The 27483-nt window shown below is 50.4% G+C and overlaps 13 protein-coding genes across 13 annotated transcripts; 5 read left to right on the forward strand and 8 right to left on the reverse strand.

Annotated features, from left to right (window-relative positions):
- The first annotated feature begins 164 nt into the window (after positions 1-164).
- HETIRDRAFT_433369 (uncharacterized protein) lies at positions 165-1919 on the forward strand. Its single transcript, XM_009545954.1, has 6 exons — positions 165-248; positions 299-1005; positions 1079-1381; positions 1434-1481; positions 1547-1689; positions 1737-1919. Exons 3-5 carry the CDS (start codon positions 1308-1310, stop codon positions 1686-1688), a joined length of 264 nt encoding a protein of 87 aa, XP_009544249.1. The 5' UTR covers positions 165-248; positions 299-1005; positions 1079-1307; the 3' UTR covers position 1689; positions 1737-1919.
- HETIRDRAFT_416284 (uncharacterized protein) lies at positions 611-859 on the forward strand (the record flags this gene model as incomplete). The annotated part of the gene is made up of 1 exon (XM_009545955.1): positions 611-859. One exon carries the CDS (start codon positions 611-613, stop codon positions 857-859), a length of 249 nt encoding a protein of 82 aa, XP_009544250.1.
- Positions 1920-2022: 103 nt separating the features above from the next.
- HETIRDRAFT_382250 (uncharacterized protein) lies at positions 2023-3566 on the reverse strand. The gene is made up of 5 exons (XM_009545956.1): positions 3123-3566; positions 3012-3069; positions 2799-2952; positions 2522-2735; positions 2023-2269 (listed from the first exon to the last, which is right to left on the reverse strand). The coding sequence occupies exons 1-5, from the start codon at positions 3355-3357 to the stop codon at positions 2142-2144; spliced, it is 789 nt and encodes a 262-aa protein (XP_009544251.1). The 5' UTR covers positions 3358-3566; the 3' UTR covers positions 2023-2141.
- Positions 3443-3671, reverse strand: HETIRDRAFT_416287 (uncharacterized protein; the record flags this gene model as incomplete). The annotated part of the gene is made up of 2 exons (XM_009545957.1): positions 3443-3564; positions 3626-3671. The coding sequence occupies 2 exons, from the start codon at positions 3669-3671 to the stop codon at positions 3443-3445; spliced, it is 168 nt and encodes a 55-aa protein (XP_009544252.1).
- A 169-nt stretch (positions 3672-3840) lies between these two features.
- Positions 3841-4493, forward strand: HETIRDRAFT_425895 (uncharacterized protein; the record flags this gene model as incomplete). The annotated part of the gene is made up of 3 exons (XM_009545958.1): positions 3841-4046; positions 4095-4290; positions 4362-4493. The coding sequence occupies 3 exons, from the start codon at positions 3841-3843 to the stop codon at positions 4491-4493; spliced, it is 534 nt and encodes a 177-aa protein (XP_009544253.1).
- A 170-nt stretch (positions 4494-4663) lies between these two features.
- On the reverse strand, positions 4664-10079 carry HETIRDRAFT_473329 (uncharacterized protein; the record flags this gene model as incomplete). Its single annotated transcript, XM_009545959.1, has 21 exons — positions 4664-4831; positions 4892-5079; positions 5142-5314; positions 5370-5493; positions 5550-5660; positions 5716-5784; positions 5841-5927; positions 5978-6225; positions 6275-6382; positions 6439-6685; positions 6739-7166; positions 7222-7506; positions 7566-8138; positions 8195-8285; positions 8343-8363; positions 8417-8902; positions 8957-9172; positions 9224-9589; positions 9646-9795; positions 9857-9989; positions 10042-10079. The coding sequence occupies 21 exons, from the start codon at positions 10077-10079 to the stop codon at positions 4762-4764; spliced, it is 4212 nt and encodes a 1403-aa protein (XP_009544254.1). The 3' UTR covers positions 4664-4761.
- A 216-nt stretch (positions 10080-10295) lies between these two features.
- HETIRDRAFT_146981 (threonine protease T1) lies at positions 10296-11572 on the forward strand. Its single transcript, XM_009545960.1, has 7 exons — positions 10296-10326; positions 10377-10420; positions 10491-10585; positions 10655-10736; positions 10791-10946; positions 11004-11221; positions 11316-11572. Exons 1-7 carry the CDS (start codon positions 10304-10306, stop codon positions 11487-11489), a joined length of 792 nt encoding a protein of 263 aa, XP_009544255.1. The 5' UTR covers positions 10296-10303; the 3' UTR covers positions 11490-11572.
- A 64-nt stretch (positions 11573-11636) lies between these two features.
- On the reverse strand, positions 11637-12061 carry HETIRDRAFT_124128 (uncharacterized protein; the record flags this gene model as incomplete). The annotated part of the gene is made up of 3 exons (XM_009545961.1): positions 11637-11663; positions 11720-11928; positions 11980-12061. 3 exons carry the CDS (start codon positions 12059-12061, stop codon positions 11637-11639), a joined length of 318 nt encoding a protein of 105 aa, XP_009544256.1.
- A 1418-nt stretch (positions 12062-13479) lies between these two features.
- Positions 13480-15432, reverse strand: HETIRDRAFT_382262 (uncharacterized protein; the record flags this gene model as incomplete). The annotated part of the gene is made up of 4 exons (XM_009545962.1): positions 13480-14031; positions 14091-14684; positions 14739-15319; positions 15368-15432. 4 exons carry the CDS (start codon positions 15430-15432, stop codon positions 13568-13570), a joined length of 1704 nt encoding a protein of 567 aa, XP_009544257.1. The 3' UTR covers positions 13480-13567.
- Positions 15433-16633: 1201 nt separating this feature from the next.
- Positions 16634-17465, forward strand: HETIRDRAFT_314076 (uncharacterized protein; the record flags this gene model as incomplete). The annotated part of the gene is made up of 2 exons (XM_009545963.1): positions 16634-17293; positions 17352-17465. Coding segments are annotated over 2 exons (774 nt in total), but the record flags the coding sequence as incomplete, so codon positions are not given.
- Positions 17466-17664: 199 nt separating this feature from the next.
- Positions 17665-20051, reverse strand: HETIRDRAFT_433377 (uncharacterized protein; the record flags this gene model as incomplete). The annotated part of the gene is made up of 7 exons (XM_009545964.1): positions 17665-18229; positions 18285-19006; positions 19058-19140; positions 19195-19449; positions 19512-19756; positions 19810-19920; positions 19976-20051. The coding sequence occupies 7 exons, from the start codon at positions 20049-20051 to the stop codon at positions 17934-17936; spliced, it is 1788 nt and encodes a 595-aa protein (XP_009544259.1). The 3' UTR covers positions 17665-17933.
- Positions 20052-20799: 748 nt separating this feature from the next.
- On the reverse strand, positions 20800-22366 carry HETIRDRAFT_22952 (uncharacterized protein; the record flags this gene model as incomplete). Its single annotated transcript, XM_009544857.1, has 5 exons — positions 20800-21241; positions 21301-21740; positions 21783-21924; positions 21997-22166; positions 22229-22366. Coding segments are annotated over 5 exons (1332 nt in total), but the record flags the coding sequence as incomplete, so codon positions are not given.
- Positions 22367-22794: 428 nt separating this feature from the next.
- On the reverse strand, positions 22795-24353 carry HETIRDRAFT_408623 (uncharacterized protein). Its single transcript, XM_009545965.1, has 7 exons — positions 24110-24353; positions 23795-24060; positions 23582-23743; positions 23405-23530; positions 23158-23353; positions 22978-23096; positions 22795-22928 (listed from the first exon to the last, which is right to left on the reverse strand). The coding sequence occupies exons 1-7, from the start codon at positions 24324-24326 to the stop codon at positions 22803-22805; spliced, it is 1212 nt and encodes a 403-aa protein (XP_009544260.1). The 5' UTR covers positions 24327-24353; the 3' UTR covers positions 22795-22802.
- Positions 24354-27483: the final 3130 nt, after the last annotated feature.

Consider the following 27483-nt stretch of genomic DNA (forward strand, 5'->3'; position numbering starts at 1 on the left):
GAACGTCTCTCCAGCCTGCCCCCTCTGCGGATGACGATAAGATATTGATTCGGCTTCGCCAGCGTCTGCGAGACCTGCTTTCCAACTTGAGGGCGGGCGCCGAAGGAACTGGCGTCACGACTGAGAACACTGCATAAATTGTAGACGCAACCTCACATGGATTTGGTGTCTCAACCTCCTCAATAGAATGGGCGCCTGTCCAATAACAAACCCATTGTGTATCATGGGAGAATTTCAACCAATCCCATGTCCGCAACGCTCGCTCCCGCCTATCTTTCGAAACTTATGTCATTTCTAGATCGTACCCTTTTAGTGCGTAAAGACCCTCTTCACAGATACCTGACAGATGCTGTACCGTGGTGACGTTCCCAGGGTCTGAGAAGTGCTTTGGTTCTGATCGCTCACTTAGTATGAGGGAGATACCCTTTCCTAGGATTCTGAATTGCTCTTCAAGGAAACACGTCAACCACTAATTGCGATACTCAAACGATTCCTACATCATAGGGCGATGATCAGATTACTCGCGCGCGCGTTTCCCTCCACATAACGCCAGTCAGGCAGCCGTCACAAGCGTGTAAACGAACTGCCACTGCAGAGCAAATGCTCCACGATGTCACATTTGCATAGAAGCTCGAAGCGGTATGTGCCCAGTGCTCTCAGCCGTAACCAAGATCTATTTCCATTTGAAGAAAGCCGATTTCCTCGAGAAAAACTTGATGGCACTGTCAAAGTACCGGATTTTCATTCTCCTTTCGTATCAGATGCGGAGGCTGTGGATCTTGATCAAAGGACTATCCACAAGTTTGCAGATATCCCCAGGTTCACGACCATCATAACGCAGAAAACCCAATTGTCGTAGGTTTCACGAGAGTCATACTTCTGGGCTTTCACGGCCTGTTCCACTCATACGAACGAGTATGCGATGATTCACACTGGTCCACCGACACGCATTGGGGCGGTATCCTTCGAAGCGTTCGAACAACGCGCCGCAACGACCTGTCGCAGGTTCGATCATATCGCATGCATGTGATGGCTCTGTCAAAGCAATGACTGTTTTTTTGCCGTTCTTCCATCACAGCCTATGGGGCCAAGCTTGAACTGATCCGATCACACGTCTGCAACTCTTGCTGCAGAAAGTATAAAAGACCTCAACTTCTGCAGATGGTCCCTCAGCAGCGCTCTCTTCAACCACCAACGGTACTGGTTACCACTTGAGTCATTCGTATTCTTGCACTCTTTTCGCAGTCATCGGCCTTTCATCCTCTCGTCAAACGAAGTTTTCCACCACATCAGACTGTCCCTGCGTCATGCGTTGCCTTGTCATTTTCGCCCTTGGCATCGCGGCTGCAGTGTCTGCGCTGCCGATACAAAGTGGCTCACAGTGAGCAAGAATTTCGATTATGATATCACTACGACTCACCGAACTCCCCTAGGGCCAGATCCGAGGACGTCACTACTTTGAGTCATAATACTCCAATAACGTGCGTGAGCGTGACACTTGCATCAATTCTCTGATAAACCGCTGCATCTGCTGTTACCGCGACAGGGAGCGTCGAGGGAACCATGAAGGCGACGACAAGCCAGCCGAGCTTTTTCACTTCCCTGACATTGGAAATCCGATTGCGCCTTTCGTCAATGGCTTTGATGGTGATACTGTAGACATTCCTGGCGTCTTCCTAAAGCCCTAAAGTAAACATTCCTTTTTTTCATCCGAACCATGCTCAAATGCAGTTCAGGTTCACTGAGCGCTCAAGCCGTCCGGAGAGAGCCTTGCGGTTTACTGTACATTGCATGAATTCATGGACTTGCAGCATATGTACATCTCGCCCCCAACTTACCCTAGCCTCGGGAATGGCTCGAATACGAGGCACCGTTCATTCATCGATCCAAATCAACACTCACCACGCACTAGAATCTTCCCGTCATTGTGGCGTCAACTGCAATCCTTCCAAGTGATCAACGACGGCGATACCCTCATGCTAACCAGTTCACAAATGGCGTGCACGTCAAGTCTAACAGATATAAACCTCACAGCAACGAAACATATTTCTCAGACTACTTTACATACACGGTCGACCAAAAACTCAACATGCCATACGTGGGGTCCGTTCCCTTTACTCTCACCTCAGTATACGACGCGTTTAAAACTTGATGCGCGAGACCTGCTCCCAGAAACTCTTGCCCTGAATTGTCGCGATCTCCAACTCAAGCGCAGAAGGCTGGCGTGACCCATCGCCACCCGCGAGAGTACCAGCACCCCAAGGAGAGCCTGTGGGTGAAGAGTCAATGGATCGAGACGATGATCAGAAAAATATGTCCACAGTGAGAATGATGCGAAACGTGGTGCAATAGAGAACCATATCATCAGTTCGTATCCATAGCTTTACACGATGTTCCACCAATGGCAAGGGCTTACGATGATGGGAAAGAGTCAAAAATAGAGAAAGTATGGAATGGTAACAAGAGTTCCAGAAGTGTAGCGTGACGGAAACGAACGGGTAGATTGTTATGAGAAACTCACCGCCGTGGGCCTCGCTCAAGCTGGTAAGCTGCGCGAAAGCGTGCTTATAGCCGAGAGGCACAAACGATATTCCATGATGGGCGAGGGTCGACATCGCAGCGATGGCGGTGGACTCTTGCCCTCCGCCAAGGCCGGCGGTAGAGATAAAGAGGCCGGCAGATTTGCCGTAGAGTCCGCCTGACGCCCACAACTGACCAGTCGCATCCCAGAAGGCCTGACCACGAAAAGGAGAGGTCAATAAGATTGTGAGGTGGTGAGATAGGGGGTGATAGCATACCTTCCATTGAGCAGGGAAATTGCCGTACCGAGTGGGCACGCCGAACAAGAAAGCATCGAACTTGACAAGGTCGGCAGGGGCGAGGATGGGATAGTCAGGCTTGGCAGGCGCATACATCTTCTTCAAGACTTCCTCAGGAAGGGTTTCAGCGATCCTATGAGACAATCCATGGTCAGGGGCGACCCTATGATGGGGAGATCACGGGGAGCGTACTGGTAGATAGTAGCTTGTCCACCGGCCGACTCGATACCGCCCTTGATGGCCTCTGCGACTGTTGAAGACATCAGATGTGACCTACTATCTGGAAGAAGAAATAAGACGAACGCTTTGCGATGTGGCCGTAGAGAGTATAAATGACGATCGCGACTTTGGGAGACGACATGGTAGACTCGATAGCTGTGTGAGGCTGAACAGATGGAGTGGGTTGAGAGGTCGAAGCTGGAGGAGCAGATGAGGACCCTGCAGCGTTAGATGTACCGGCGGTGGTTGGAGCGGACTTTGATTGTGCAGGCTCTTCGTCCGCGAGGACCCTTCCCTGCTTTTTGGACGGGAAACACATTGATAATAGAGGGAAGTATGTGGTCCTGTGGCGCCCAGACCGCTGCTCCAAGAAGGGGGATCCAGTCAGCAAAAAGCCCGCTTAGTTATATAGGGTAGCTGGCGCTCAGGAGTGCGATACTCGCGAATGCCATTCCAGAACGTCCTATCAACGCTCTACACCCGAACCTGTCAGCTATAGTTCGAATGCAGAAGCCGTCGTGGAAATCTGTTGCTCCAAAGGTGAGATAAAGTCAACACATATGACCGACACCCAACCCTCAACGCACCTTTTTTAGTCTCCCGTCCAACAAGGATGAGGTCAAGACCGAACATGTTCTGGGGTTAGGTCTTGCTGAGCAATTTCTCATTCCGGCGACTTCTTATGTATCCGCGCCCCCGCCACAACAACTGACAGTAAGCTATTCATTTCCTACGGGACGAGCGCACTCAGCGCACTCAGCGCACTCATCCACAGTCTGGATGGCATAGTGGCATAGAAAGCATGCCGCCCCGTCCACAGCCGGTTCCGCCAGCCCCCGACTCCCCACGTTCATCCCAATCGCCTCCTCCGGAAGGTGTACAAGGAGACCTCGAGCTTGAGCTCCTTGGGCTCGCCAATGCCCTCTACAATCTCGGCACCACAGTCGTCAATGATTCCACCAAAGAAAAAGACAAGGTGGGCGGCGGGAAGCAGGTCGGACTTCGAGTGTAAGCATGATTAGATTTTCTCCGCTCAAACACAGTTGGATCCACTAGCATACCCATCAGAAACGAAGTCATCGCACACTTGTCTAACATAGACGACATGGCCCAACACGTCCAAACCATGATTCCCATGCAGGTGTTGACCGACATCGATAGCGCACGCAACCCCTTCCACCTTACGAAGGACCGACTAGAGCGCGCTGCGACCGAGAACCAGTTCATGAACGGGAAAATTGCCTCTATCAGCGTGAGCTAAGCTTCCGGGGCCCTCTGTCTAAATTTGACTCAGAAAGTTTATCTTCCCCTCTTCTCTACTAGTCTTACTGTCAGCTCCTCAATGAAGCATTGCTTCAGAGTTTTCCCGAAGTGACCGAGCATCTAGAACCCCTCCCACCTTCGTCTCCTGTCAAGCAGTATGTGAACGGAAGTATGGCTAACGGAGCTTCATAGATATGTTTCCTGTCATTCACCGATGAGGGCTGTACGACGTTCAGCCACCAATATGGAATGCTAGCACCTGCTCGCCCACACCATCTGACTCCGTGCCTGGGCTACTCGAAAAGCCTTATTACACCAGAAATAGCGTTCTCAGTTCATCTAATAGCGTTTTCAGTTCATCCAACAGCTTACAATAATACATAGCTAGCTCACGGCGCTGATCGAGAACAACATAAAATAAAACAATAGAAAAGTCATACACAAAAGAATCATTTTCCCCTTACAGCGCGTCTTCAAATAACAATTTCCGTGGTTTGCTGATCGTAGGTGCTGGCGAGTACAACGCGGGCCTGGGCAAAGTAAAAGATTTAGTCGAAAAATACAGTCACTGAAGTTGCCACAAAACACACATTGATGTGCCACAATTAGCAGCAGGATTACCCATGATAATACTCTCTGACACGCCGGCAATGCTATCAGTCTTGCCATATGCCGACGCATCAAACAGATGATCTGTCGTCTTTTCGAACGAAGCCAGCATGAGAACGCTGTCCTTCATCTTCGCAACGCCGAAACGAGTTATGCCCAGAACTTCTCCCTAGTTGTTAACACCACGGGCTTAGTGAACAATTGTACAAATCTAAACATATGAGCACCCACCTTGTAAGACATGACATCTCCAAGTAGCATGACATGTCGAGGGTCAATACTCATGGAATGGCTCTCCATCGTATACTGAATCTCGTTGATGATCGTTCTTCTAGCCGCTTCGATACCCAGGACTTGAGCGACCTCAATGACGTGGTTTGACGACGTCTGCTCCCCAATAATACCTAACAAGGAAGAGGCCTTGAACACTCGAGCCAGTCTCAAAATGATCGTGCTGACCTTCTGTCACCATGGCCTTCTGCAAGCCATATCCTTCCACAAGCAACTCCTTGTCGCCTTTCTTCCCTCGAGCGTCGTCTTTTTCCTTGACATTGATTACTGCACGTGCGATGGTTGGAACGCCCTGGAAATAACTTCCATATTCAGTATGTCTGGAGTACGGGTGCGGCAGCTATATACCTTCACTACGACATCAGGGAGCACCCTCTTCAACTCCCGCAGGCGATAATACTTGTCTTGACCGTCTACATAGATGCGCAATCGATTCTTCCGGGGAATGATTGTGATAGACTACCCCCGAATAGTTATTTAGTCGGCGTCGTAATCTGATGCATATGGGGCTTACTTCCTGCTTGATCTTGAGCCTCTTCGCAGCCACGATGGCCCATTTGATATCGTCGAGGGTGAGCTCAAGCTAGATACCAAGAGGTATGGGCGTAGATTCCAAGACGATCAATGGAGCTGACTGACCTGCAACTTTTGGATACTCGTCATATCGATTATGACACCGATATATGTGTACTCTGGAGCCCATGCTTCTTCAAGGACAGAGGCAATCTACATATAACTTGAGCTCCGGCAATGACACCAAGTATAAAAGTACATACATCACCTAAATGCGTTTTCTCCAGCCGGCCCTTCACGATTCGTGCTGAAGGTTCGGAGTCTGCTGTCACTAGCTTACAACTGATGATAGGAGTGCTGATGACTTTGGCTGCATTTATGATTTCTTTTATGCGGGGAACACCAAGTGTGACGTTCATGGATGCGACACCCGCAAAATGGAAAGTTTTAAGCGTCATCTGGGTTCCCGGTTCACCAATGGACTGTGCTCCAACGGCTCCGACCGTGGAACCTATCAAATAATGAGCTACGCGGAACTTTGTAAAAATAGAGCAACTCACCTGGCTCGATCTTGGCCTTGACGTATTTTGTCCAGCAAATATTTAAAAATGCCAATAGTTGGTCCTCCGTAACCTTCGCTTTGTTATCGACGATAGCCTTATCCGCCGCTGTTGCAAAAATCCAGTTTGAAAAGCCCGCAGAGCGTCGGACGCGAAGTGCTTACCGGATGCACCCATGGACAGATCAGTATCAGCATCCCACTCGTCATCACGTTCCAGAGCATCAAACATGCCGCGGCTCTCGCGAACCTCAGCCAGACGCTTGGCGACGTGTTCTTGTATGAATCCACGAACAGTCGAAATATAAGCAGCTGTACACTCGCTGACAAACCTTGGCTGCGATAGCTCCCGATTGACAATCTCCAAGATTTCGTAGGGGAGGAGACCATGCGATGAACGAGAACCGATGGACTTAAGATGATCAATATCAGCTGCAGTGCGCAGGGACAACCAGTCGTACGTACAGCTGCATGCTTCCAGGCCCTAACAAATTCAACAGGCTGAGCATCACCCTCCAAGCAGGCGGGATCAAGCCCATCATCTCCATATGTGAATTGTACAACACCACCAGTTCCGTTTCGGACGGACAGATCATACTGCGTCGTCAAGTCTTCTAGAGCCTTCATCAATCGCCGTTGCATATAACCGGTCTCTGCAGTCTTGACTGCAGTGTCGACTAGACCTTCACGACCAGAAATAGCGTGGAACAGAAACTCAGTGGGCGTTAATCCTGAGTAAAAGCTGTTCCGAACGAATCCTTTTGACGGTGGCTCCCTCGATTTTTTGGGAAAGTGAGGCAGGGAACGGTCCTGGAAGCCATCGGGAACACGATGCCCGGCGATAATTTGCTGTCCCACACAAGCAACCATCTGCGAGACGTTGATGACGGAACCTGTCGAACGGCATTCAGTAAATTTTCTGCGATCGTTGACAGAGGTGTGACCCACCCTTGGATCCGCACGTGGCCATGATAAGAGGTGCGTTGTGCCGGCTCAGCTCCTTCATACAGATTTCACCGACCTCGTCACGAACTTTCGATAGCACAGAAGATATCATAGCTTCCAATGTTTGTTCTTGATCGCATCCAGCCTTGTTCTCTAGCTTACCCTTCTTCGCTAGCGCAATGAGATCTTGACATTTCTCGTACGCCTGTTCAACAAGCTTGTCCTTCTTCGCAAACAAGATTGGGCCCGGAATGACATCATTGATACCTAAGGAGAAGCCGAAATTTGCTGTACAATAAACAGATGGTGAGCTCGTGTAAAACGAAAGCATTCCAGTGATCACGCACCAAGCCATCTTGCACAGAGCTTTGCCACCCGATTCATGGCTGCCGCCGCTTCGTGCGGTCCATAATCTCTCATAATAACGCCAAATACCGACTTCTTTTTGCCGCTCCCAATAGTTGCCTTGTCCATGACACCACACATGATCTCGCTGTTCACAATGACTAGCCAACCGTCGTTGGGAGACATATCCGGCGCTACCTCCTTCATTGGATAGAGGGATTGATTAGGTTTTTGTTCCTTGTTGCACTTCGATTCGACGTTGACGAAAACGTTTGATTGTTTGTTCGGTCGCATTAGCACATTGAAGACCTGTTTACCAGTCCAAAGGCGCGTTGGTTTCCAGATCGTTGGTGGTGGAATGTCAATCTGGAGGTTGGCATCCGCAAAGTAGCAGCATATCTGCGTGAACTGCCGGCGGTCAAAGAATTGATTGCGGTGCGAGATGAGCCACGCAGCGGTAATGAAGTCTTGAATGGCAGCGATGACTGGTTCTCCATTGCGGGGAGTGACCATGTTGTGTTTCACACTCATGAGTTCCAAGGCTTCAGTACGAGCTTCTTCGGTCTGTGGGACATCTTGTTTGAAAGCAAGTCAGCCACAAGAACGGTAGGACATAGGATAGATTTCTGACGCAAGTTCATCTCATCACCGTCAAAGTCTGCGTTATATGGGCCACAAACACACTCATTTAACCGAAAAGAGCGCCATGGTCTAACCTTGACCTGAAAGAATGGGATCAGGAAGTGCCCTCCAGAGAGTGCTGGCTGAGAGGGACGAACTCGATGACACATGATAGACAACTAAACAATAGAGTTAAATCAAGCTCATAATATGCCTTAAATTGGACGCTCACCTTATGCAAACTAGGTTGCCGATTGAACAGAACAATATCACCATCGATGATATGCCTCTCAACCACGTCTCCAAACCTCAATCCATCAGCGATCTGTGCTCGGTTTCCAAACTTCAAATATTTCTTGAACCCGCTGCTTCCAGCTGTAACGTAATTTGCACCGGGATGTACATCGCACCCGTTCCGAACTGCCTTCTTGAGTTTCTCGATGTTAAACGTCGTAACGCGCTCGGGATAAGTCAGAATTTTTGCGACCCGCTCCGGCACAGCGACTTCGTCAATTCGCAGGTTGGGATCTGGAGAAATAACTGTGCGGCCAGAAAAGTCGACACGTTTCCCTGACAGATTACCACGGAAGCGGCCCTGTTTGCCTTTCAGGCGTTGGCAGAATCCACGAATCGGCTTTTGGCCCATTTGCGAGGGTACGCCTGGTAATTCTGAGTTGATGTACATCGCGACGGACAGTTGAAGGAATTCCCATTGTTCCTAATGAGGTCTGATGATTACAGAGACGAGTGGAATAATGAGGTATGAGCGCACCATCAGTTGTGGAGTCGGAGCGCCTTTTGCTAGACCCTGTTTTATCAGTGCATTAGTGAACACGATCTCCGTCAGTTTCACTGTTAAGTCGTCCTCGTTAGACGCGCCATCCTGGGCGACGGACGGTCGAATGCAAACTGGCGGAACAGAAATGTACTGCCAAACGAACTCCTCTGGTCGATTATATGCAGGCCGCAGCCCAAGCAACTCGCAATCCTAATCATGGCTCAAATATCACCTTTCATTATCAGAACTTCGATCACATACCTCGTCCGAAATCCTCTTGAACAAATCTAGCACCTTCAAAGGGTTCAAGTCCTCGTGCACCGCCTTGTTAATATACATTCCCAGCTCTTTTTGTGCTTCAACTGCTGGAATAAATGTTTTTTTCCACTTCTCCATCTCTTCTGCCGTCTTCTTTGCACGGAATTTGTCATGGATGATTTTCATCGCGCCGACTTTCTTGACAGCACCGTTTGTTGCAGAGCAGTAGGGGCAATACACTACTTTGCGTGCGGAAGTGTTGACAGCTTTGTTGAGGGCCTGTCGATGTACATTCTCGAGGTTTGGGCGACGAAACCGCTTGAGATAGACACGCCGGTCGGGCTCTTCTAGAAGGACTCGAGCACACGTCTAAGAGAGCGTATGAGATGTGAACTTGATTGCAACCGCAACAAGGGAAGACGGACCTTGCATATACACTGCAGGATACCGATGGTATGCTTGAAGTACCCGATGTGGAACACGGGTACAACAAGTTTGATGTAGGCATAATGCCCTACACAGTCAACAGATTTGAGGCCACACGTCTCGCAGAACGCATTTTTCTCTGATGTCCCCTGTGGTCACCACGATTGTCTGTGTCAGGACGCGACGAGCAAATAGGGTTTTTCGGCGCACCAGTCGTCGATCCAGAACACCGTCTTTCACAGGTTGCCTATCCGTGGGTGTATACAGGTCTCTATGTGTGACCTGAAATTCTGATAGTTTTACAACATTTTGAGCGTTCAGCGTGCCGAACTGCAACTGCTTGCTGCCATTCACCGTCAGACCCCGATATCTGACACGACAGATTGAGAGCTTACATGACCTTCGGCGCGTTATGCGTGACTGTCTCCTTCATGTACCCGCACGCAGCAAACGGAGTGATACAAATTCTGAGTTAAAGAGCACAAGCAGAGGGGAGTCAGACCAAGAGCTTGGGTGTGCTCGGCGACTGGCGGATTTCCGAGATTTCTGCCTGATCTAATCTATGCGCACACGTGCTGGTCTTTCCCACGAGTGATGAAGGTGCACGCGTCGCCGACTTGCGCGTCCTCCTGCAGCTCATCCAACCCATCCCGAACCATGTCCAGGACATCCTACGACAGGTATGGGACAAGTTGCCGATGTAACGAAGCAGATCTAACTTGGACCATAGATATCTCACTGTATTCTCGCCGGAAGGCCGCTTGTACCAAGTCGGTGCGCTCACCGAACGTCCTTACACCTTCCACAGCGATCACTCATGTATATGATTCACGCACATCTCCAGAGTATGCATTCAAGGCCATCTCTGGATCGGGACATACGTCGGTTGCTGTACGTGGAAAGGACACCTCTGTTGTAATTATCCAGAAGAAAGTCCCGGTGCGTCATCTCTCCCACGTTCACTGGCCACACCATATTCTACTCTCATGTCCCTGACGTCTTGCTTAGGATAAGCTCATCGACGCATCTACTGTCACTCATCTCTTCAGCATCACCCCCTATATTGGCTGTGTCATGACGGGTCTCATAGGTACGCCCCAACGTCGCCATGCATCTAAGGTTGAGACTAATGCTTCAAATGCAGCTGACGCAAGAGCACAAGTCGCGCGCGCTCGCTCGCACGCTGCCAACTTCCACAAAGACTTTGGTTACGAGATCACGCCGGACGCGCTCGCCAGACGAATGGCCAACCTCAACCAAGTATACACCCAACGCGCAGCCATGCGCCCTTACGGAATTTGTACATCCCCTTTTCCATATTCACACCAATCTCGGAAGTTCTGACCTGTCATTTCAGCTATGATCCTTATCGGTATTGACCCTGAATTTGGCCCGCAAGTCTTCAAGCTTGATCCTGCAGGGTACTTCGTCGGCTTCCATGCAACCGCCGCTGGGCAGAAGCAACAAGAAGCGATGAACCATTTAGAGAAGAAGTGGAAGAAATTGGATAACGGGCGGGGTGCAGATGATGCGATTGCCGCAGGCAAGACACTCAACAGGGCAGCAGTCATCGAGGTGTGTTGATATCCCAATGCGTGTGGTGCTAGGCACACGCTGCGCCTCCTTCAAACTGGAGTACCGGTCAGCGAACTGACGGTTGGTGGACTAGATGGCGATCGAGGCGCTGTCAACAGTATATGCGTCGGACTACAAAGCCGGTGAAGTCGAGATTGGGATCGTATCGACCAGCGAGGATGAAGACCCTAAGACACGCGGCAAATGGCGCAAAATGGACGAAGCGGAGGTCCAGCAGTACCTGACAGCGTACGCAGAGAAGGACTGAGTAATTCCAGATCGCAATGCATACCTTGTACTTTTTACACTGTCGGGGTCAGGAGAACCGATAAATCATTGAGGCGACGGCTCTAAGATTGTCAGATGTATAGCAGCGTATTTCGGCAGTGCCGGTAAATGTCGGGATAGACGTCTACTATCGGAATACAGAGGCTCCTCCACTCTGGGGAACACACGTGAAGTATTAGAACATTCCTGTACAACCAACACGACACGCACCAGGATGGCATCAATCTCTGAATCTTCTATCTTCCTGATTCTGGGTTGCCAGACCCAACTCGGGGCCTCCCAGAACTCTCCGTACACCAATTTTGCGTTGCCAGAATGTGAAGTTTCGTTTGCAGAGCTCTCATACTTCTTCAGAAATTCAGAAAACGAAGCTTGGTACTGTGCCGGTGCTGCCGGGTGAGGACGCTGAGGATTTGGTGCTGGGAGTAACTAGTCAATAGAAGAGCTGACGGCAAGCATTATGAGCTTACTCGCTGGCCATTTGCGCTTTCCAACAAATGAGATGAGTGGTTTGCGGACGTGCTCTGAGAGCAAACGTGCAGATGTGTGCATGATGTACGAGAGGAACACCGTTGTGTGGAGCACTTGGCTTGCGTTCTTCGATCACGTAGCATGGCAGAGCCCGGCCCGGCGGAGTCCGGTCCTGAGTGGATCCGGATTCTCGGCACCACTCAATGCTCCAACATCCATCGTGGAAGAAGACAACTAGTATCACTGATCTGGACGTCTTTTGGTCTCTGTAGGTAGGAGGCTACTGTGTACAAAGGCTAAATTTTATGACTGAGGGGAGGGCGCCCTCAGCTGTTCCCGCGCCTCTTTGGCTCTAAAGCCCAGCAAATTCGTTGATTTCCGCCCGTTGTTCCGCGCCTTCTATCATCTTTCTCGGCTTCTGTGTAACAGAATACCAAGCATCTGGTCCAAACTGCAACCTCAGAGTAAATCTGCTGGGCCTGAGACACCTCAAATATCGGTTGCGCCGTTTTCTCTTTGTTGCGCATCAGGGTATCAGTCTCGAGCATTGTGTGGAACCGTAGCGACGGCGTGTCACCGATGTACGGTGAGTGCTATGGAATTTTATCCGCGTTGGAGATGAGTGATGTCCCAGATTCTCCTGGCTCGATGATTGCCCCACGGATGTTCCAATCAAGTAACATCTCACCCAGCAAGGCTTCCGTGATGCCTTCCAAATCTCTACGACAAGGATAAATTGACTGGCGAAACTTTAACGAGAACACGAAGGAGAGGCATATCAAACTTTCCGGTCGAGTAGTATGGGGTTGGCCCACATATTCCCCGTAGGATGAAATATCGAGTATTGAGGACATCCTCCATGATGCTGTGGATTAGATTAACATCTCTGAAGAGTTTGACAACCCGAAGCGGGAAACGTGCTGGATATCACCGCTCACTCACTCCTTCATCACATGGACAGGCTCCCAGAGCAAGACTTCTATTTGATTGCGCCCCGGAATCGCTTCTATCTTGCCGACCACCGAATGTTAACAATGACATCCGGCCTTCGAAATTCCTCCTTGATTTCAGCCAAACCATCCGTGGTCTTATCAAAGTCTGTCACGTCAAGCGGAAGAACAAGCAGCTAGTCCGCTCCATATTCAATCCTTAAGTCCATCAGCTGGGTAGGTTTCGCGCTATTGCGACGACACACTCGTTAGACTCCAGCACGACCGTAGCGGGCGCCTTCCCCAGTCCAGTGGAGGTTCCAGTGACTACGAAAAGCTGGCGATTATGTCTGTGTTGGATGATCTAGGATTTACCCACACGCGAGAATTGGCCACTGAGTTGGCCATAGTCTACGAGCTTGAACGAGTTAGAAGGGTGCAATGTGATGCGGGGGAGCCACTCATTCCGCAAGAGTAATCCCATTGGAGTGGCCCCATTACTCGCGGAGTTGATGGCCATTCGTTATGTTGTATTCATGTTCAGATTAAACGGCGATCAGACCGAGGTTCAAGTGCAAAGATCTAGCGTTACATAGACTCAGTAATACAACGGTAAGACAAAATCAAGTCAAACATGAACAAGTTCCGCACTCTAGATCTACCATTCCTCCATTTCTTCGTCTGGCTCCCCATCCAGAGGCGGCCAGAACGCTTTGATCTCCTCGAATACATCCCCCCCACTTCCCACTTCTTTGTCACCCGTCGTACCGACGACCCATGCCTCAGGGTGCCTCGCCTTGTGCACCTCCACGGTCCTGAGAAACAGCGACTCCGCTGCAGTACTGGCAGCATCCGCACACTCTGCTAAATCATATGGGATGGATGGGCTGACAAGGATTGTTGGTGGCGTATTGGATGTTGCTGGAGTGGGTGTGAGCGTTGGGTGTTGAGTATAATACATCGTGAACAGCGGGTCAGAGGCCAATGTTGCTTCAGAGTCGACACTGGAAGAGGATGAAGACTTTGAGAGGGAAATGATTGCATCGAGGTAAGGTTTGAGGATCGTTTCGGTGGACGCTGATGAGTTGGAATTCTCCAACAGCAAGGAAAGGTAGGCGATATCTATCGTATTGAACATCAATCACACGATCAAGTTGCAAATACAGACGAAACGAGTTTACATTTGCCCTTTGGCGCGGACATACTGCCCTCGCCGGTGATGAATGCATGTAGAGCGACGGTATCTGACCCGTCTGCTATAGATGAAGGGGGGAAGACGATGACCGACGTATCGATCGGCTTATCATGGGACTGCGTCGGTCCTTCCTCTGTCTCCGTGCTACTTTCCGTAGTTTCGGGCGTTAGTGTTGCAGGAAATTGCGGCGGGGCGTCAAGGATAGCGATGCATCTTGCGACCGACTGCGTCATCGACGGTCCTTGCGCAGGAGGTACAGAAGATATCTTCCGTAGGTTCTCTGGTAGGAGGTCGGGGGATGAAATGATGAGATCAGTTGTGAGATGTTCAGGAAAGTCGTCAAGATCAACTACATATCTGCCCTTGTCGTCTGAAGGATCTTCGGTTTCTGTCGGTTGAGTGATCGAATTGACCTTCCGGCCAAGTATGTAAACACCACCATTTACAGCGGATACACGACAGAACCCTTGAGCAATCTCTCCTAACCCGCCGTAGTGACCTACAAGGAATGGCGAAGCCCCATAACGGCCAGATGAACGAAGGTAACGCCGCAACCGTGTCAAAGCAAGAAGTGTTTGATCTGGTATGCGTAAGTGACGTCTGAAGTGACATGAAGACAGTAAAAAAGCGGCACCTTCGGGTGACACACAGAATGCCAGTGCATACGCGATCGCTTCTGAGACCTGCTGTTCCAAAGACCACACGTCCTTTAGGAACGCAAGGAACGGTACCTCGGTCTTGCCTTGTAGCTCCGAGCTATTCTCGAAATCGCCAGACGCAAACAAGAGAAAACGCATTAGTCTTCGTTTTCCGACCAAGCTCATCTCCTTGGACTTGAAGACGTCCTCCTTACTCCCCGGCACATTTCTGATCCCTGTCGCGCGGTCATATATTCCGACCCTCTCGAGTAGTCTGTAGCCACCGTATCGTGAAACTCCAGAAGCAACGAGAGAAGAGATGAGTGATCCGGTAGAGGGGATGAGAGACGGGCAGAGTGATATCGAATAATGCCTTGCATGGTCAGGTATCACAGACGAGTGCTGGACGGACGTGTACTTAACACGTTGTGAGGTCATATATGGCGAGGCGTTTTGAGGAGACAGTCGCTGGTCTGCCCATTGTATGAGTTCCTCAGGGGAAAGGCTGGCCTCATCTCCACCATAGTATGGGTTCACATCGAGGTGCGCTACTTTGAAACCTGCTTTAGAGAGTGCTCTAGAGTTGTTCAGTCTAGTGTGGCGGAGGCTGAAAGAGCCAACTCACGCAGCAGTCATGGATTCAACAAGACCTGTTCCAAGAACAACGACATCAAAATCTCCTTCCCCCATTGCCATCCGTTGCTTTAGGTTGTGTAGAGGAGACTCGAGTCCGCCTTTGGAACTTGACAAGTCCAAACAGGATCGGATAAGTCAGCATAATTACGTAATATTTGATCCGGTCAAATTTTCGAAATGGATTCTTTTTTCCTCTTGTTCTCAGCCACTTCCTCCCTTTTCCTTCCACCTGCTCCCTCCCCCACATTCACAATGGGCAATTCCGTGGACAAGAAATCTTCTTCGAAAAAGACTGTCAAGGCTGACAAAAAGGTCAAGGCCGATACCAAGCCTAAGGTCGACGCAAAAGTCAAGGCCGCAGCCCCTACGAAAAAGGTCGCGTCTACGAAGCACCAAGTACCCGCTTCATCCAAAGAGATTCTTGCGAAGGCAAAGACCGTCAGTGGGATTGCTTTTTTATTGTTTGCTTTTAATTAGACTTCGCATTCAGGCCGCCAAGGATGATAGTGAGGAATCCTCAGAGTCTGATTCTTCAGAGGATGTGAAAAAGCCTATTGTGAAAAACGGAAAGGTGATTGCGACCCATGGATTCATTGACCCCTCTCTTACATGTGCGATATTTTTTTGGTCAATCAGGCAACTGCCGCCGCTAGTGACAGCAGCGACTCGGACTCTGATAGCGAGTCCGAAGACGAAAAGCCTAAGGCCGTCCAGGTAAAAATACCTGCTAAGGGTAAGGCTGCAACATCGTCCGACTCTAGCGACAGCAGCTCGGAGGAAGATGAGCCGCCCAAAAAGGCTGTCGCTAAGGCTTCACCTGCCAAGAAGACGGCTGGAGTTAAGGCTAAGGCTGCCCCTGCATCCTCATCTTCGTCGTCATCTGATGATTCAAGCGATGAGGAGCCTCCCAAAAAGGCCGCCAAGGCCTCTCCCGCGAAAGCGAAGGCGCCCCCTGCAGAGGCTGACAGCTCAACATCTTCAAGTGACGAGGATGAGCCAAAGGCTACTGCAGAGGTCAAGGTTGCGGACGATGAGTCGTCGTCAGAATCGTCATCAGAGTCTGAGGAGGACAGCGATGGTGATGTAAAAATGGCTGAACCGACAGTCCCCACAAGCGGTTCGTCCCACTGCAGCATCAACGTATTCATGTCGTTATCTTCTATCTTTTAAAGGCAAACGCAAGGCCGTCGACGATGCTCCCGCACCTCCCAAAAAGCAGAAAATTGCTTCTGCGGAAGAGGAAGCCCCTACTACCACCATATTCGTGGGTCGCCTCTCATGGAACGTCGACAATGACTGGCTTGCCAGCGAGTTCGCCGAATGTGGAGAAGTTGTGAACGCGCGCGTCCAGATGGATCGCAACACTGGCAAATCACGCGGTTTCGGCTATGTCGAATTCAAGACCGCCGAGGCTGTCGAAAGTGCGCTCAAACTCAATGGCAAAGAAATTGATGGCCGCCCTGTCAACATTGATAAATCTCATGGTGTCGACAAGTCTACTTCTCGCGACAACAGGGCCAAGACCTTTGGCGATAGCACCAGCCCTCCTACAAGCACCTTGTTCGTCGGTAACTTGAGCTATGACGCGACGGAAGACGCGCTGTGGGAAGTGTTCGCTGAATACGGTGAGGTCAAGAGCATCCGCGTTCCCACCGACCGCGAGACTGGCAAGGTCAAGGGTTTTGGTTACGTCGAGTTCACCGACTTAGAGTCATCGAAGAAGGCTTTGGAGGCTTTGAATGGACAGGACATCGCGGGGAGGAACGTCAGGTTAGACTACTCGCAACCTAGAGACGATAGCGGTGGAAGCCGTGGCGGTCGTGGCGGAGGAGGATTCGGAGGCCGTGGTGGGGGTCGTGGTGGAGGCCGGGATGGAGGCTTTGGCGGCCGAGGTGGTGGAGGTTTCGGCGGTCGGGTGCGCTTTACTCTTGAATCTATTTTCTGCTGCAAACTCACTTATTGTCGTCTTTTAGGGTGGTGGACGTGGTGGACCCCGTGGTGGTGGACGTGGTGCTCCTCGTGGACGCGGTGGTCCTCGCACAGGAGGTATCACGTCGTTCGAGGGCAAGAAGACTACGTTTGCGTGATTGTCATTCGTGCAATCGGTGTTGTTCATGTTTTTTGACTCAGATTCCGGTATTGTTCTCTATGGCTGCTTCCATGTATCCTTCCGTATGTCACAGTGCAGCCTATGCTTGCTTTGTTTGAGCGTTCCGATTTCCATCACCTCTGGTGCGAGATTTGCAATCAACATCGTCACGATTCATGAGAACGAAGTCCGAGCAAGGATCAAAAATGATAAATAGTTCAATTATGCATGAGGGGATGAATCGATGATGCTGAGAGCACGTCAGAAAATAGAATCCTGTAGGATATTGACGGTATTGAAAGACTAGGTACTAAAAGAATTGTGGTATTAGTTGGTATGCAAAACAAAAACCGTTGGCCTCAACCGAAAACATCAACAATATGCGGGTACAGATTAGACCGCCAAGGGTTCTTCGCCGTCGACAACACACGTCCGATCCTCAAACAAAGCCAGGGATAGATCGCGATCAAGGCTGCTGGCCTTGCATCGCCTTGCGGATTGGATTTTGACTGGGCGGCAACGCGCCGGACCGCTCCAACCTGTCGAACAACACAAACAGCTTCTCGGCCTCTTGCTCCTTCTCTTCGTCCGTCATCTCGATATCCTGGCGTGGGCCCTCGAGGACGCCGGTGATGGGGTTGATAGATGCATCCGTTGCTGGGGCGTCGTCGCTCGCCGGCCGAGGTGGGGCGTTCATGATGCCCTTGTTGAAGAGGAAACCAGCGACGTTGCCGTACCCAACTTGGGACGTTAGCGTGCTCGCTGCAAATGCCTGGATCAGCGATGAAATAACACCAACTTATAAGAAAGGCATTACGATCAGAATCGCAAATCGCGAATAGCATCTCTCCCGTAGCGTCCTTCAACCTCGGATGGTGTACACTCGTCAAAAGTCGTAAAGACCGGCCCAACAGATCTGCTCTGCCTTCCAGGGCGCTCGAACGAGAAAGGTTCGCAGGTAAGATCCATTCTCTTAATCTACTTTTCGCTCCCGCGTCTGCAAGGCAGCATTTGATGATCAACATTATGAGCGGACACAGGAGGTCATCGAGCGTGCTATCGCTCTCCTGCTTGGGTCTCTGACGGACTTCCGCATCATCAGGATCGATCGTCCCGGGAAAATAGTGGCTGAAGGAGACCTCCAGCAAGTCATAGGCACGCTGCAGACTATCCGCGACCGAGTTTGGAGGGGAGGGGGAAGAGGGACGAGACGAGAGCGACCGGCGGCCGGCGGCGAGCATGGACAGTGCTCGATCCAGAGCACCAGGCTTTGCTTCTTTTGGTGAGCTGGAAGATTCGCCGCTTCCGCTGCTGCTGGGAAGACGGGAGTCGTTGGCAAGGACGGGAGACTCGGAATTGGAGTGAACAGTGCTCCTGCGACCAGATGGTGGGGAGATGGTTGGAAACCAGAAAGGCTTGAGGTTGGCTGTGATGGGGGTAGCGATGAGAGAGTGAATGATGTGGGTTAGCGGCGCGGTGAGCGGCGAAGGAAATGTAGGCGGAAGGGTGTTGAATGCTCGAAGCAGAGGTGGCACGATGCTAAGACGGAGCTACGGTGAAAGTTCAATCGTAAAAAAGGAGTTGACTTACCCGTCCAGTTTATCACTCCAATACTCCCCCATCACCTTACCCTCACCGGCTCCAAGATCTGCTACTTTCTCGCAATCCACCAACTAGAGATCGTACGATGAGACTTCGTGATTTTCGCGATTGTCGGAGAGACGTACCTTTGGGTAAAAAGACAAGAGGTTGAACGTGAACTTCAGCAAGTCTGTCATTGCTTCCCGAGCCATTTTCACACCACCCAGGATGCTACTGGTGAGGGAATCTAGTCGTAGACTAATGATCTCCACCACGTTCGAGCGCCCCGAATGTTTGTCGTCGATCAAGGAAATGATGAAGTGACCGGCCGATTGCGATGAGACCGTAGCCAAGAACAGAATGCGAGATGCGAGGAAGAGTTGGTCAGGATTTGATGATTTCTGTGAGAAATCGAAATGAGTGTTCCATGGCGGCAGAGCTATGCATGTCGCTGGCGACTGACCTCGAGTAACCGCACTGATGCCTCCCCACCCTTCACGCTGTCCGATATCCAAGTTTTCCGTGCATCCTCGATAAGAAGCATGGTGTTGGCGACACATCGTAAAGCCTCGCACGACGCGTCGAGATCGTCTTTGAATGTTCGCGATAGCGAGAGCAAGGTGGATAGATTGTCTGAAGATGCTAGTACGCTTGCTCCGGATGGGTGTTTGCCTAGAGATTTGATAGCTCCCAACGCCAACACAGCATCTGAAGCCAGATTGGCGCATGATTTTGCGGCGGATTATGTAGAAGCAGCATACCTTTAGGCGAGATCTTCCCATCGCTCCCACTCGACTTGCATTTGTTTACGTCGTCTAGCAGAATTTGGATGAGCTGCACGCGGGCTGGCTCGTCCACAGCGAAGGGGGATGCTAAGGGAGGACGGGATCAGCCAGGGCATCGCGGAGTGTGGAGAGCCACAAGCACCGTTAGCAATGGACTGCAGCACCTCGGACACATCGGTCTGCGTCGAAGAAGAATAGTGTTCGAGAAGAGCAGACATGAAGCAGGCCGGCCGTACGAATTACAAGTAGATTATTGTGCGCTGAAGGGGTATTCGTGGGGCAGAGGTCGTGTAAAAAAAATCAAACGGAACGGCGTGATCGTGCAGGAGCTGGTACAAGAACAAGGGAGGAGGAGGGTTGCGAGGGGGTGTGGACAGAAAACAGGATAAAAAGGGACGTAGATCATCGACCATCGACTCCGGCCACGGCTTATTGAGCTGCCAAGCAATCGCCGACAGCGCCATAAGGGGCAAATCTCTCCCCGCACCAAAATCTCTCAGCAACCCGCGCAATGAACGGCGTTCAAACGTCTGTCTCCCCAACGCACATCGTGGCAGGCTCTCTAACAGATGATTGTAACGCGCATCCAACGCCAACCCGTCCTCGGCATAAGGCTCATCTTATAAGGAGACAATGGTCTCCGCGGCTGACCTTACTCGGAACAAAGGTTCAGCGATCAGCGGTCCCCAGCTGCTTTGATTTCAACCTGTCCATTGAATCCGAGGCACTCAGTTGCAGCCACACCTCACCCGTAGGCGAGATACCGGGTTTCCCACTGACTTCATTGTAAGCCGGACATATGATGCTACAAACACACTAGCAAGGAACAAGTCTCACTTGATACGATGATCAGAATACTAGAGTAATAAGATAGTCAGCATGCAACGCACTCGACAGCCTTTGTATGACGCAGACGTACCAAGGACTCAAGGGCAAAGGCTACAAGCATCATATCAACGACGCGTCTTCCCACTGCACCAATACTCTTTCCTCCTTCCACCCATCCTTTCTCGACTCACAACAATCTTTTTCACACGAAAAAACCATGATCGTGCCCCATTCCATACCTCTGCCACCACTGGGCATGCCGCCTTTCAGCAGTCGCTCTACTTCTTGTCTCCGCTCGTTGTCGCTCATCTTTTTTTGTTTCGCCTCCTCAGCGACACGGTCAACGTCCCTCAACACGTTGATAAGGTTGGGCATAAGCTGACACTCGAAAACCCGCTTGCTACCGCAATGAGTGCAAGGAGGGATGGTTTTGGCGTCGTACGTGCGCTGCACTGAGGATTGAACTTTGAATTCGGATTTTGTGACAATGGTGATGCTCGGATCTTCTGTAGGAGAAGGAAATAGCTTGTTGAAGACCGCGTCCTTTGTAAAAGGCAGTGGAGTCCCGCCGAGATCATATCTACAACAGGGAGAACATGAAGACCGTCCCTCACAACATATGAAATGGAGCAGACGAACCTGACGCATTGTTGTGCCTCTATAGATAATCTCTTACTGAACTTGTCAAAGACTTGGTCGATCTCCATCGAGTTTTCGTACTTCTCCGATGCCCACGCGTCTTGCTTATTGCCATCTTCCTCTACATCGCCACCAGATTGGGCAGATACTTTGGGCTTTTTTATTGGAGGGATATACTCCGACACCGTGGACAGATATTGCGGAGGATACGACGGGGCACTGAGCCATGGCGAGTCTGACAATGCCGTCGAGGCCATAGCCACGATGAGAGATGACGCTGACGAAGTCGATTCTGAGTCACTGGCGTCCTCATCATCTTCATTGTCCTGTGCATCTGCTGTAGAGGCCGGCTCAGCGACAGGTTCGGAAGAGGGAATGCTGCCGAAAATATTAGAGCCGAGGCCAAAAGGATTGCTTGGGTTGCTTGAGTTCAACTGAACCTCAGGTTAACAAGCGTTTTACTGCATATAATTGATACGCACCGAAAATGGATTCGTTTTTGTTTCTTTGGACTTGGCGAGAGCAGCGGCCTTTTCCTTCTCCTTCTCCTTTTTTGCCGCAAGCTTCCTCTCTAGTTTTTCTGCGAACTTGGCATTGAATCTTAACCCTCTCCATGCCCTGACGCTGCCATAGTGCAAATTTATTAGCACGCAGAGCAATGGTCGCGTAAAGCCAGGACAGACACACCAAACTCACCTGCCCTCCTTTCTCTGGCACGCGCTCATCGCACATCCCCAGATGTACAGCGCTCTGTCGTACGGGCTGTCCTCGAACGGACACCACATCTGCACGAGCAGCTCCATGGGACTTTGGCAGTGTTTACAATGACTTGACTCAAAGGATGGCTCAGGCGAAGGGAGAAGTGCCTGCAAATATAGGCGCATTCAATATTCAAGATGCACATGCTCAGACAAGGAGAAGACCATACAGGCACCCCTCCTATCCTAGATACAGCAGCGTCTTTGGCATCAGATGGTGCTTCTATAAAACCATCTGGAACACCCAGGAGAACAGATGTCTCGACCTCTGATCCAGCCTCCGAGTCCGAGTCCGACCAATCTTCATCTTCACTCATCGTCGTATCTAGCGAACGGTGGAATAGGGAGCGTGGGGATACCAGAGAATAAGATAGGCGGATGAGCGGAGGCCGGATAACTTGGAAGGAGCGGGACATCCCGCGAATATTAGTCAGCAGCATCGAGTCGCCTGTATTTGTGGAGCGCTAACTGCATCTTGTACAGTATATGTTGTGTCCTCACATTCGTTGTTGCCAAAAGGTGTTTCATTCCTATTTGTTGAAGTGACCTCTCGATCTTAGAATGCTGGTCTCTGCCACACATTGTGCCAGGGATAAGCTTTAGCGTCAAAAGAGTGTTTGAACTCCGCGTGCCCAATTGAGCCTTATTATACAAACCAGAGGTCAGAAGCACAAGAAACCCCGAACATTCGAACATACATACAACAGATTTGACTCTTGGACTGCTCTCGACATGTGACTCCTTTCAAACCATTGATTTACCCCATAATACACTATATGACAGAGTGGAATGTGCAGAGATCAAAGGAAATTCTTTCAATGCAACAAAAACAGACTTGCAGAAGTCTCGATAGACAAAGCCATCCTTGTCCTTGTCCTTTGCTTGAGTCTTTGTGATAGACGTGTAGATTGAAACATACCTCATAGTTATTCCTCATCGCTGAGAATGCGGAAGCTAGATAGCTTAGATAAAGCTGGTTATGACCTGAAGGTATTCCGAAGTTGATCTGAAGATCGTCAGATAGATGCTTGAAGACTACTAGATTGGATCCGATGTTCGTTTGCGATGATCTTCGGTCAAAAATCGAAGTAAAGCTCACCTCTCAGAAACGGTAACCGGAATCCTTGAAATTCTGTCCTCGAGAGGGTGGCGTCGATCGTCGTAGGTAGGTCTCGTAGCAATGGGTGATTCATCTTATCAGTCTTCAATAGCAACGATGTATACTGATGTTCCACAGTGACATTGACGCAGACGAGGGATATTATCCATACTTTGAGATACTGATTTCTATATGCCTGTTCGTAGATGAATATACCATAGAGTATGTTTTCAAATGATGAGCCCACCGAGTATGAATGCGGATCGACTTGCAGCAGTCTGTACATGAACCGTAGACCAACGTGTCGACGCCATGATTCGTCGAGAATCTTTTCCCAGGAGAAAGCCCCAAGTTCTAGATACGAAGACCAATCCTGGGGGTGTGCTCAGCCAACGCTAGAGGTAAGCGATTGAAGCACATTTACCTGCTTGCCACTTTTGACACATATTTGCGAATAGTCAACCCAACGATCGACCCATCCGTCCATGTCATCCCAGCTTTGCCTCGGCATCGGATCATCTTCTGGCGTGGTAGGGTACTTGGAAATGAAGTGATAAATGGCTGGCGAGACGCTTGAAGCGATGATCTGTCACAAGAATCAATATCAATAACGACAGATATGTTGAACTACCCTTACCTCGCGTGTTGCGTTCTCTTTGATCTCAATAGGTGAAGGTTCGACAGGGCCACCGAGTGCAGCCAGTACGTCTGGGTCTTCCAGATCCAAATCAAATGCACCATACTCGTCTTGGCTCTCTGAATTGTTCACAGGAGCGCTTGAGTCCGCTGCAGGCATAGCGCCGTTACGAGCGTCAAAAAACGTCTGTAGCAGTTCCCGGAGGGCTCGCCCAACGACGGGGTCATATGCTAGACCAGGGACAGAGAGGACTCTGTGGACCCAACCTTGGAAAGATCCTTAATACAGCTGTGTATATGCACGGAAGCTACTTACTGCCTTGAAGATACCCAGGAAGAGGGTACGTAGGCTCGTTCCCTCTTGAAGTAGTCTCTATCACAGAGCGAACGCAAGCGAGTAAGATCTCAAGGGACCGGATGGCTTGTCTCTTCTGATCAGCCACTCGTACTTTGGGTCCTTGGACGTCAATCTCAAGATATGCAGTAATAAGACTGTCTGCCATTCCTCCAGACCAATCCAATATGTCCTCCATTGGAAGTCCGAGGCGATGCACTTGGATGCCAAAATGCATCATTGCATTCATGCAGATTGTTCGAGTCGCCTCGTTCGAGCCAGCGAAATCGACGAAGCGACGCGCATGGGCCAGACGCTGACGAAGCCGAACAGGCGAGGGATCGATATGAATGGCCACAGCAATGGTGCTGAAGCGATTATATAGCATCGATAACTCATCGCCTCTTGGAGCAGTAGAATTCTCGAAAGGAACAGACCCCACTGGCACGACGAGCGATAGAAGTTTCTTGATGCTGTTGGGATAGTTGTCATCGGGCGCGGCAGCCTTCATTTCGGCCGATGCTTCCACAACCAGCTTGAGAAAGATGGTAAAAGCGCTATCTCCCTTTCCCTCCGCCAGCAAAAGTCCAAAATCATTTGTCTTCATAAATGCCGGAAAGTCGAGGGCCTCGCCATGAAGATTAGAAAATTTTCGACTCCGGAAAATGTCCACTAGGTGATTGAACAAGAGAGAGGCATCGTCCAGCTTCCACCGCCATCGTTGGCGAAGGATGAGGCACCGAGCAATAACGACACGGACGTAGGCATCACGTTTGGTGATGATGTGGAGGGGCAAGGTCCGATCAATACCTGGCTCGGCGGTCAATCGTATGTGCTTCAGAGCAAAGACAACCATATCCCAAGAAGGTGGTACGCGGAAGTTTGAGGTTGACATTCCATATTCGCCGAATTGGGACAGAGCGCATATGCTGAATATGATACCCCATGTATCTTCACTTGCTTCCAATTCCTTTCGAGAGGCCTGCGTTACCACCAGCGTTTCTTTCAAAAGATCCCAGATTGACCCTAACCGTGTCAGAACCGTAGATCGCGCCGGAGCTGAATTAGAGTGGAAGAGGTGAATAATGCAGACCCATATCTCTGCAGCGGATTCTCGAGGTTGTGCGCTATTGAGATCGTCGCGGTGAGATAGAATAGGCTCCATCGTCCTCCTCATTCCAAACTGCAGAAGACGATACATCAAGGCCGTAAGGCGATTTGCCAAAGCGGTTGTATGCATCTGCTCCAGGGCGTTCTTCCGGGTGCATTGAACACGAAGCGTCAGTTCTAGACAAAACCAGTGTGAGCGAAAGATCCTGGAATCCAAAAGGCTCGTAGCAGAGGCCGATGCATCTAGCCACGCGTTGAATCGTCCCATCAGCCTATCAATGCATTCTTGGACCGTTGTCCATAGGATGTCCCAATCATCGTCTGAAGCCTTTGATGATATCACAGACACTAGTTGGCATATGACGTGCGTATCGACGAACCATTGCGAAAATTCTTCGTCCGTTACAGTTGTCGCTGGAGCCTGAATCAAAGCGAGATACTTGTTGCAAGCTGCGGTTAGAAAAGCCCCAACTTCATGAACTGATGATGAGGGCCATAGATGTTCTCCATCGATTTCGCGAGTCAAAAGTGGTTCGACAGCATCTCGTCCCGAGATGAGCGAGAGCAGCTCATATAGCCAACCCTTTCGGGTATACGATTCCGACGCGAATTCCCGACCAGCGGTCAGAAAAGGTATTTTGAGGTCGGCAACAATCCTGCGACGGTGGACAGGAGCTGGCACAGGGTCGCGAATGTGAGGTGTACGCTCTGCAGAGGCAGGGGCTCGTGAGAAATACTCGTCGATGTACGTTGTACGCCCATGCACGCGGTCAACTACTATGGGAACTGGTTGACGAAGTTGCTTGCCCCGATTGATAGGCAAAGGCGCTAATGCTTGACGAAAATCTTCTTCCACGGCAATAGTGATAGCACCCCTCTCCATCCATTTGGAAAGGAGCCTCTCTCCGCGAGATTGTATGATCGAGACGTTGCCGTGAGGTCGGTGAGGCCGATCAGGTTTCAGCTTGGGCCCGCCGACTTGAATGTCAATTGGAGGATCTGAGAAAATGCTGACGTTCAGGAAACAGCGATGAAATAGCATCAATTTTATCAAAATACCGTGAGTCCTGTGTTTCGGGGATGTTGGCCTATGACTGCTATGTTGCCCGTGTGTGACGCGCCTTTGCTTTTTATCCCTTGCATGATGCAGTTTAGCGTCTCCTGCATGACGAGATCTACGTGGACCCGTAGTTGCTTCTCTATGACCGGTGCGGAGCGCAGGCCTAGAACGTCCGTGGCGAGCTTGTCGATGCGTGGCATTCGGAGCTGTTATATCACGTATTCTACGACGCCGAGGCGACGCTCGAGGTTCCATCCTATCGAAGGTTGGCCCGGTCTCGTTCGCTGAAGATAGTTCCTCTCTATCAGAGCTGTCCCACACATCAGCAGGTCCCAGCTCCTCGACGTCAGTGTCGTCACTACTGCTGGAGCTGGAACTGGAGCCTAAGGCATCACCAAAATGCAAGATGTTCTGAACCTTTGGATCACGAAGACGTGGGGACGATGAGCGGTGTGAGGGCGAGGAAAAGGGAGAAGGAAGGGGAATCTCTTCTGCAGAATATGTAATATCTCGGGTAGGCGAAGTTGAAGGTGATGGATGACTGGAAGATAATGAGATGTGAGATGGGGATAGAATATCTGATGTCTAATTTATTGTAATCAGAAAAAAAAAGTTTGAATATGTAGACAAGCGCTCTACCGGTGGATTGACAGGCGTGTGGTCCCGTAATCTCTGTTTGCGTGAAGGTTTGGTAGATGTGGACAAGGGAAAGTCAAGGACACTGTCCTCTTCATTTTCCGATCCCGACACTTGGAATATGCCTGAAATCCAATCGCGGTCAATCGATCGTTGACGTGAGACATCCCTGTTTTTGCCGACATCTTCGCTTCGACCGATTCCTGTTCGTCGACGTTGGCTTAATTTACCGGTGGAATCCCGGTCAGCGTCTCGATGGTTTCCGTATATACGCTTGATACTGTCGTCTCCTCGTAAGCTACCCTGTGAATCTGTTCGCCTTCTTTTCCTAGGCCTGAAATGATCAAGGTCGCCCGTCCGCTGACTATCACTTTCCTTCCCTTCGTCCACAAACTCATCTTCATGATCAGAGGAATAGCGAATGTGACGGCCAGGACTCCTCATCTTCACAATGGCATCGGGGTTATGCCGCAGTTGCTGTTTATATAGAGCCTTGTCAAACGCGTATGGATTGAGCTGTCGGGCCTGCCTTGCACGAAGAGAGTACCGA

Source organism: Heterobasidion irregulare, assembly GCF_000320585.1.
Source record: "Heterobasidion irregulare TC 32-1 unplaced genomic scaffold scaffold_03, whole genome shotgun sequence".
NCBI lineage: Eukaryota > Fungi > Basidiomycota > Agaricomycetes > Russulales > Bondarzewiaceae > Heterobasidion > Heterobasidion irregulare.

Coding starts and splice junctions, on each gene's coding strand:
- HETIRDRAFT_433369 (XM_009545954.1), top strand. CDS start 1,308: ATGCGTTGCCTTGTCATTTTCGCCCTTGGCATCGCGGCTGCAGTGTCT. Junction 1,382..1,433: donor CCGATACAAAGTGGCTCACA/GTGAGCAAGAAT, acceptor GAACTCCCCTAG/GGCCAGATCCGAGGACGTCA. Junction 1,482..1,546: donor AGTCATAATACTCCAATAAC/GTGCGTGAGCGT, acceptor TTACCGCGACAG/GGAGCGTCGAGGGAACCATG.
- HETIRDRAFT_382250 (XM_009545956.1), bottom strand. CDS start 3,357: ATGTGTTTCCCGTCCAAAAAGCAGGGAAGGGTCCTCGCGGACGAAGAG. Junction 2,736..2,798: donor ATTTCCCTGCTCAATGGAAG/GTATGCTATCAC, acceptor TTTCGTGGTCAG/GCCTTCTGGGATGCGACTGG. Junction 2,270..2,521: donor CTTGAGCGAGGCCCACGGCG/GTGAGTTTCTCA, acceptor CTTCACCCACAG/GCTCTCCTTGGGGTGCTGGT.
- HETIRDRAFT_146981 (XM_009545960.1), top strand. CDS start 10,304: ATGTCCAGGACATCCTACGACAG. Junction 10,421..10,490: donor AGGCCGCTTGTACCAAGTCG/GTGCGCTCACCG, acceptor GCACATCTCCAG/AGTATGCATTCAAGGCCATC. Junction 11,222..11,315: donor ACAGGGCAGCAGTCATCGAG/GTGTGTTGATAT, acceptor TTGGTGGACTAG/ATGGCGATCGAGGCGCTGTC.
- HETIRDRAFT_408623 (XM_009545965.1), bottom strand. CDS start 24,326: ATGGAGGACATATTGGATTGGTCTGGAGGAATGGCAGACAGTCTTATT. Junction 24,061..24,109: donor TCCTGGGTATCTTCAAGGCA/GTAAGTAGCTTC, acceptor GATCTTTCCAAG/GTTGGGTCCACAGAGTCCTC. Junction 23,531..23,581: donor GTGTCAAAAGTGGCAAGCAG/GTAAATGTGCTT, acceptor GCACACCCCCAG/GATTGGTCTTCGTATCTAGA.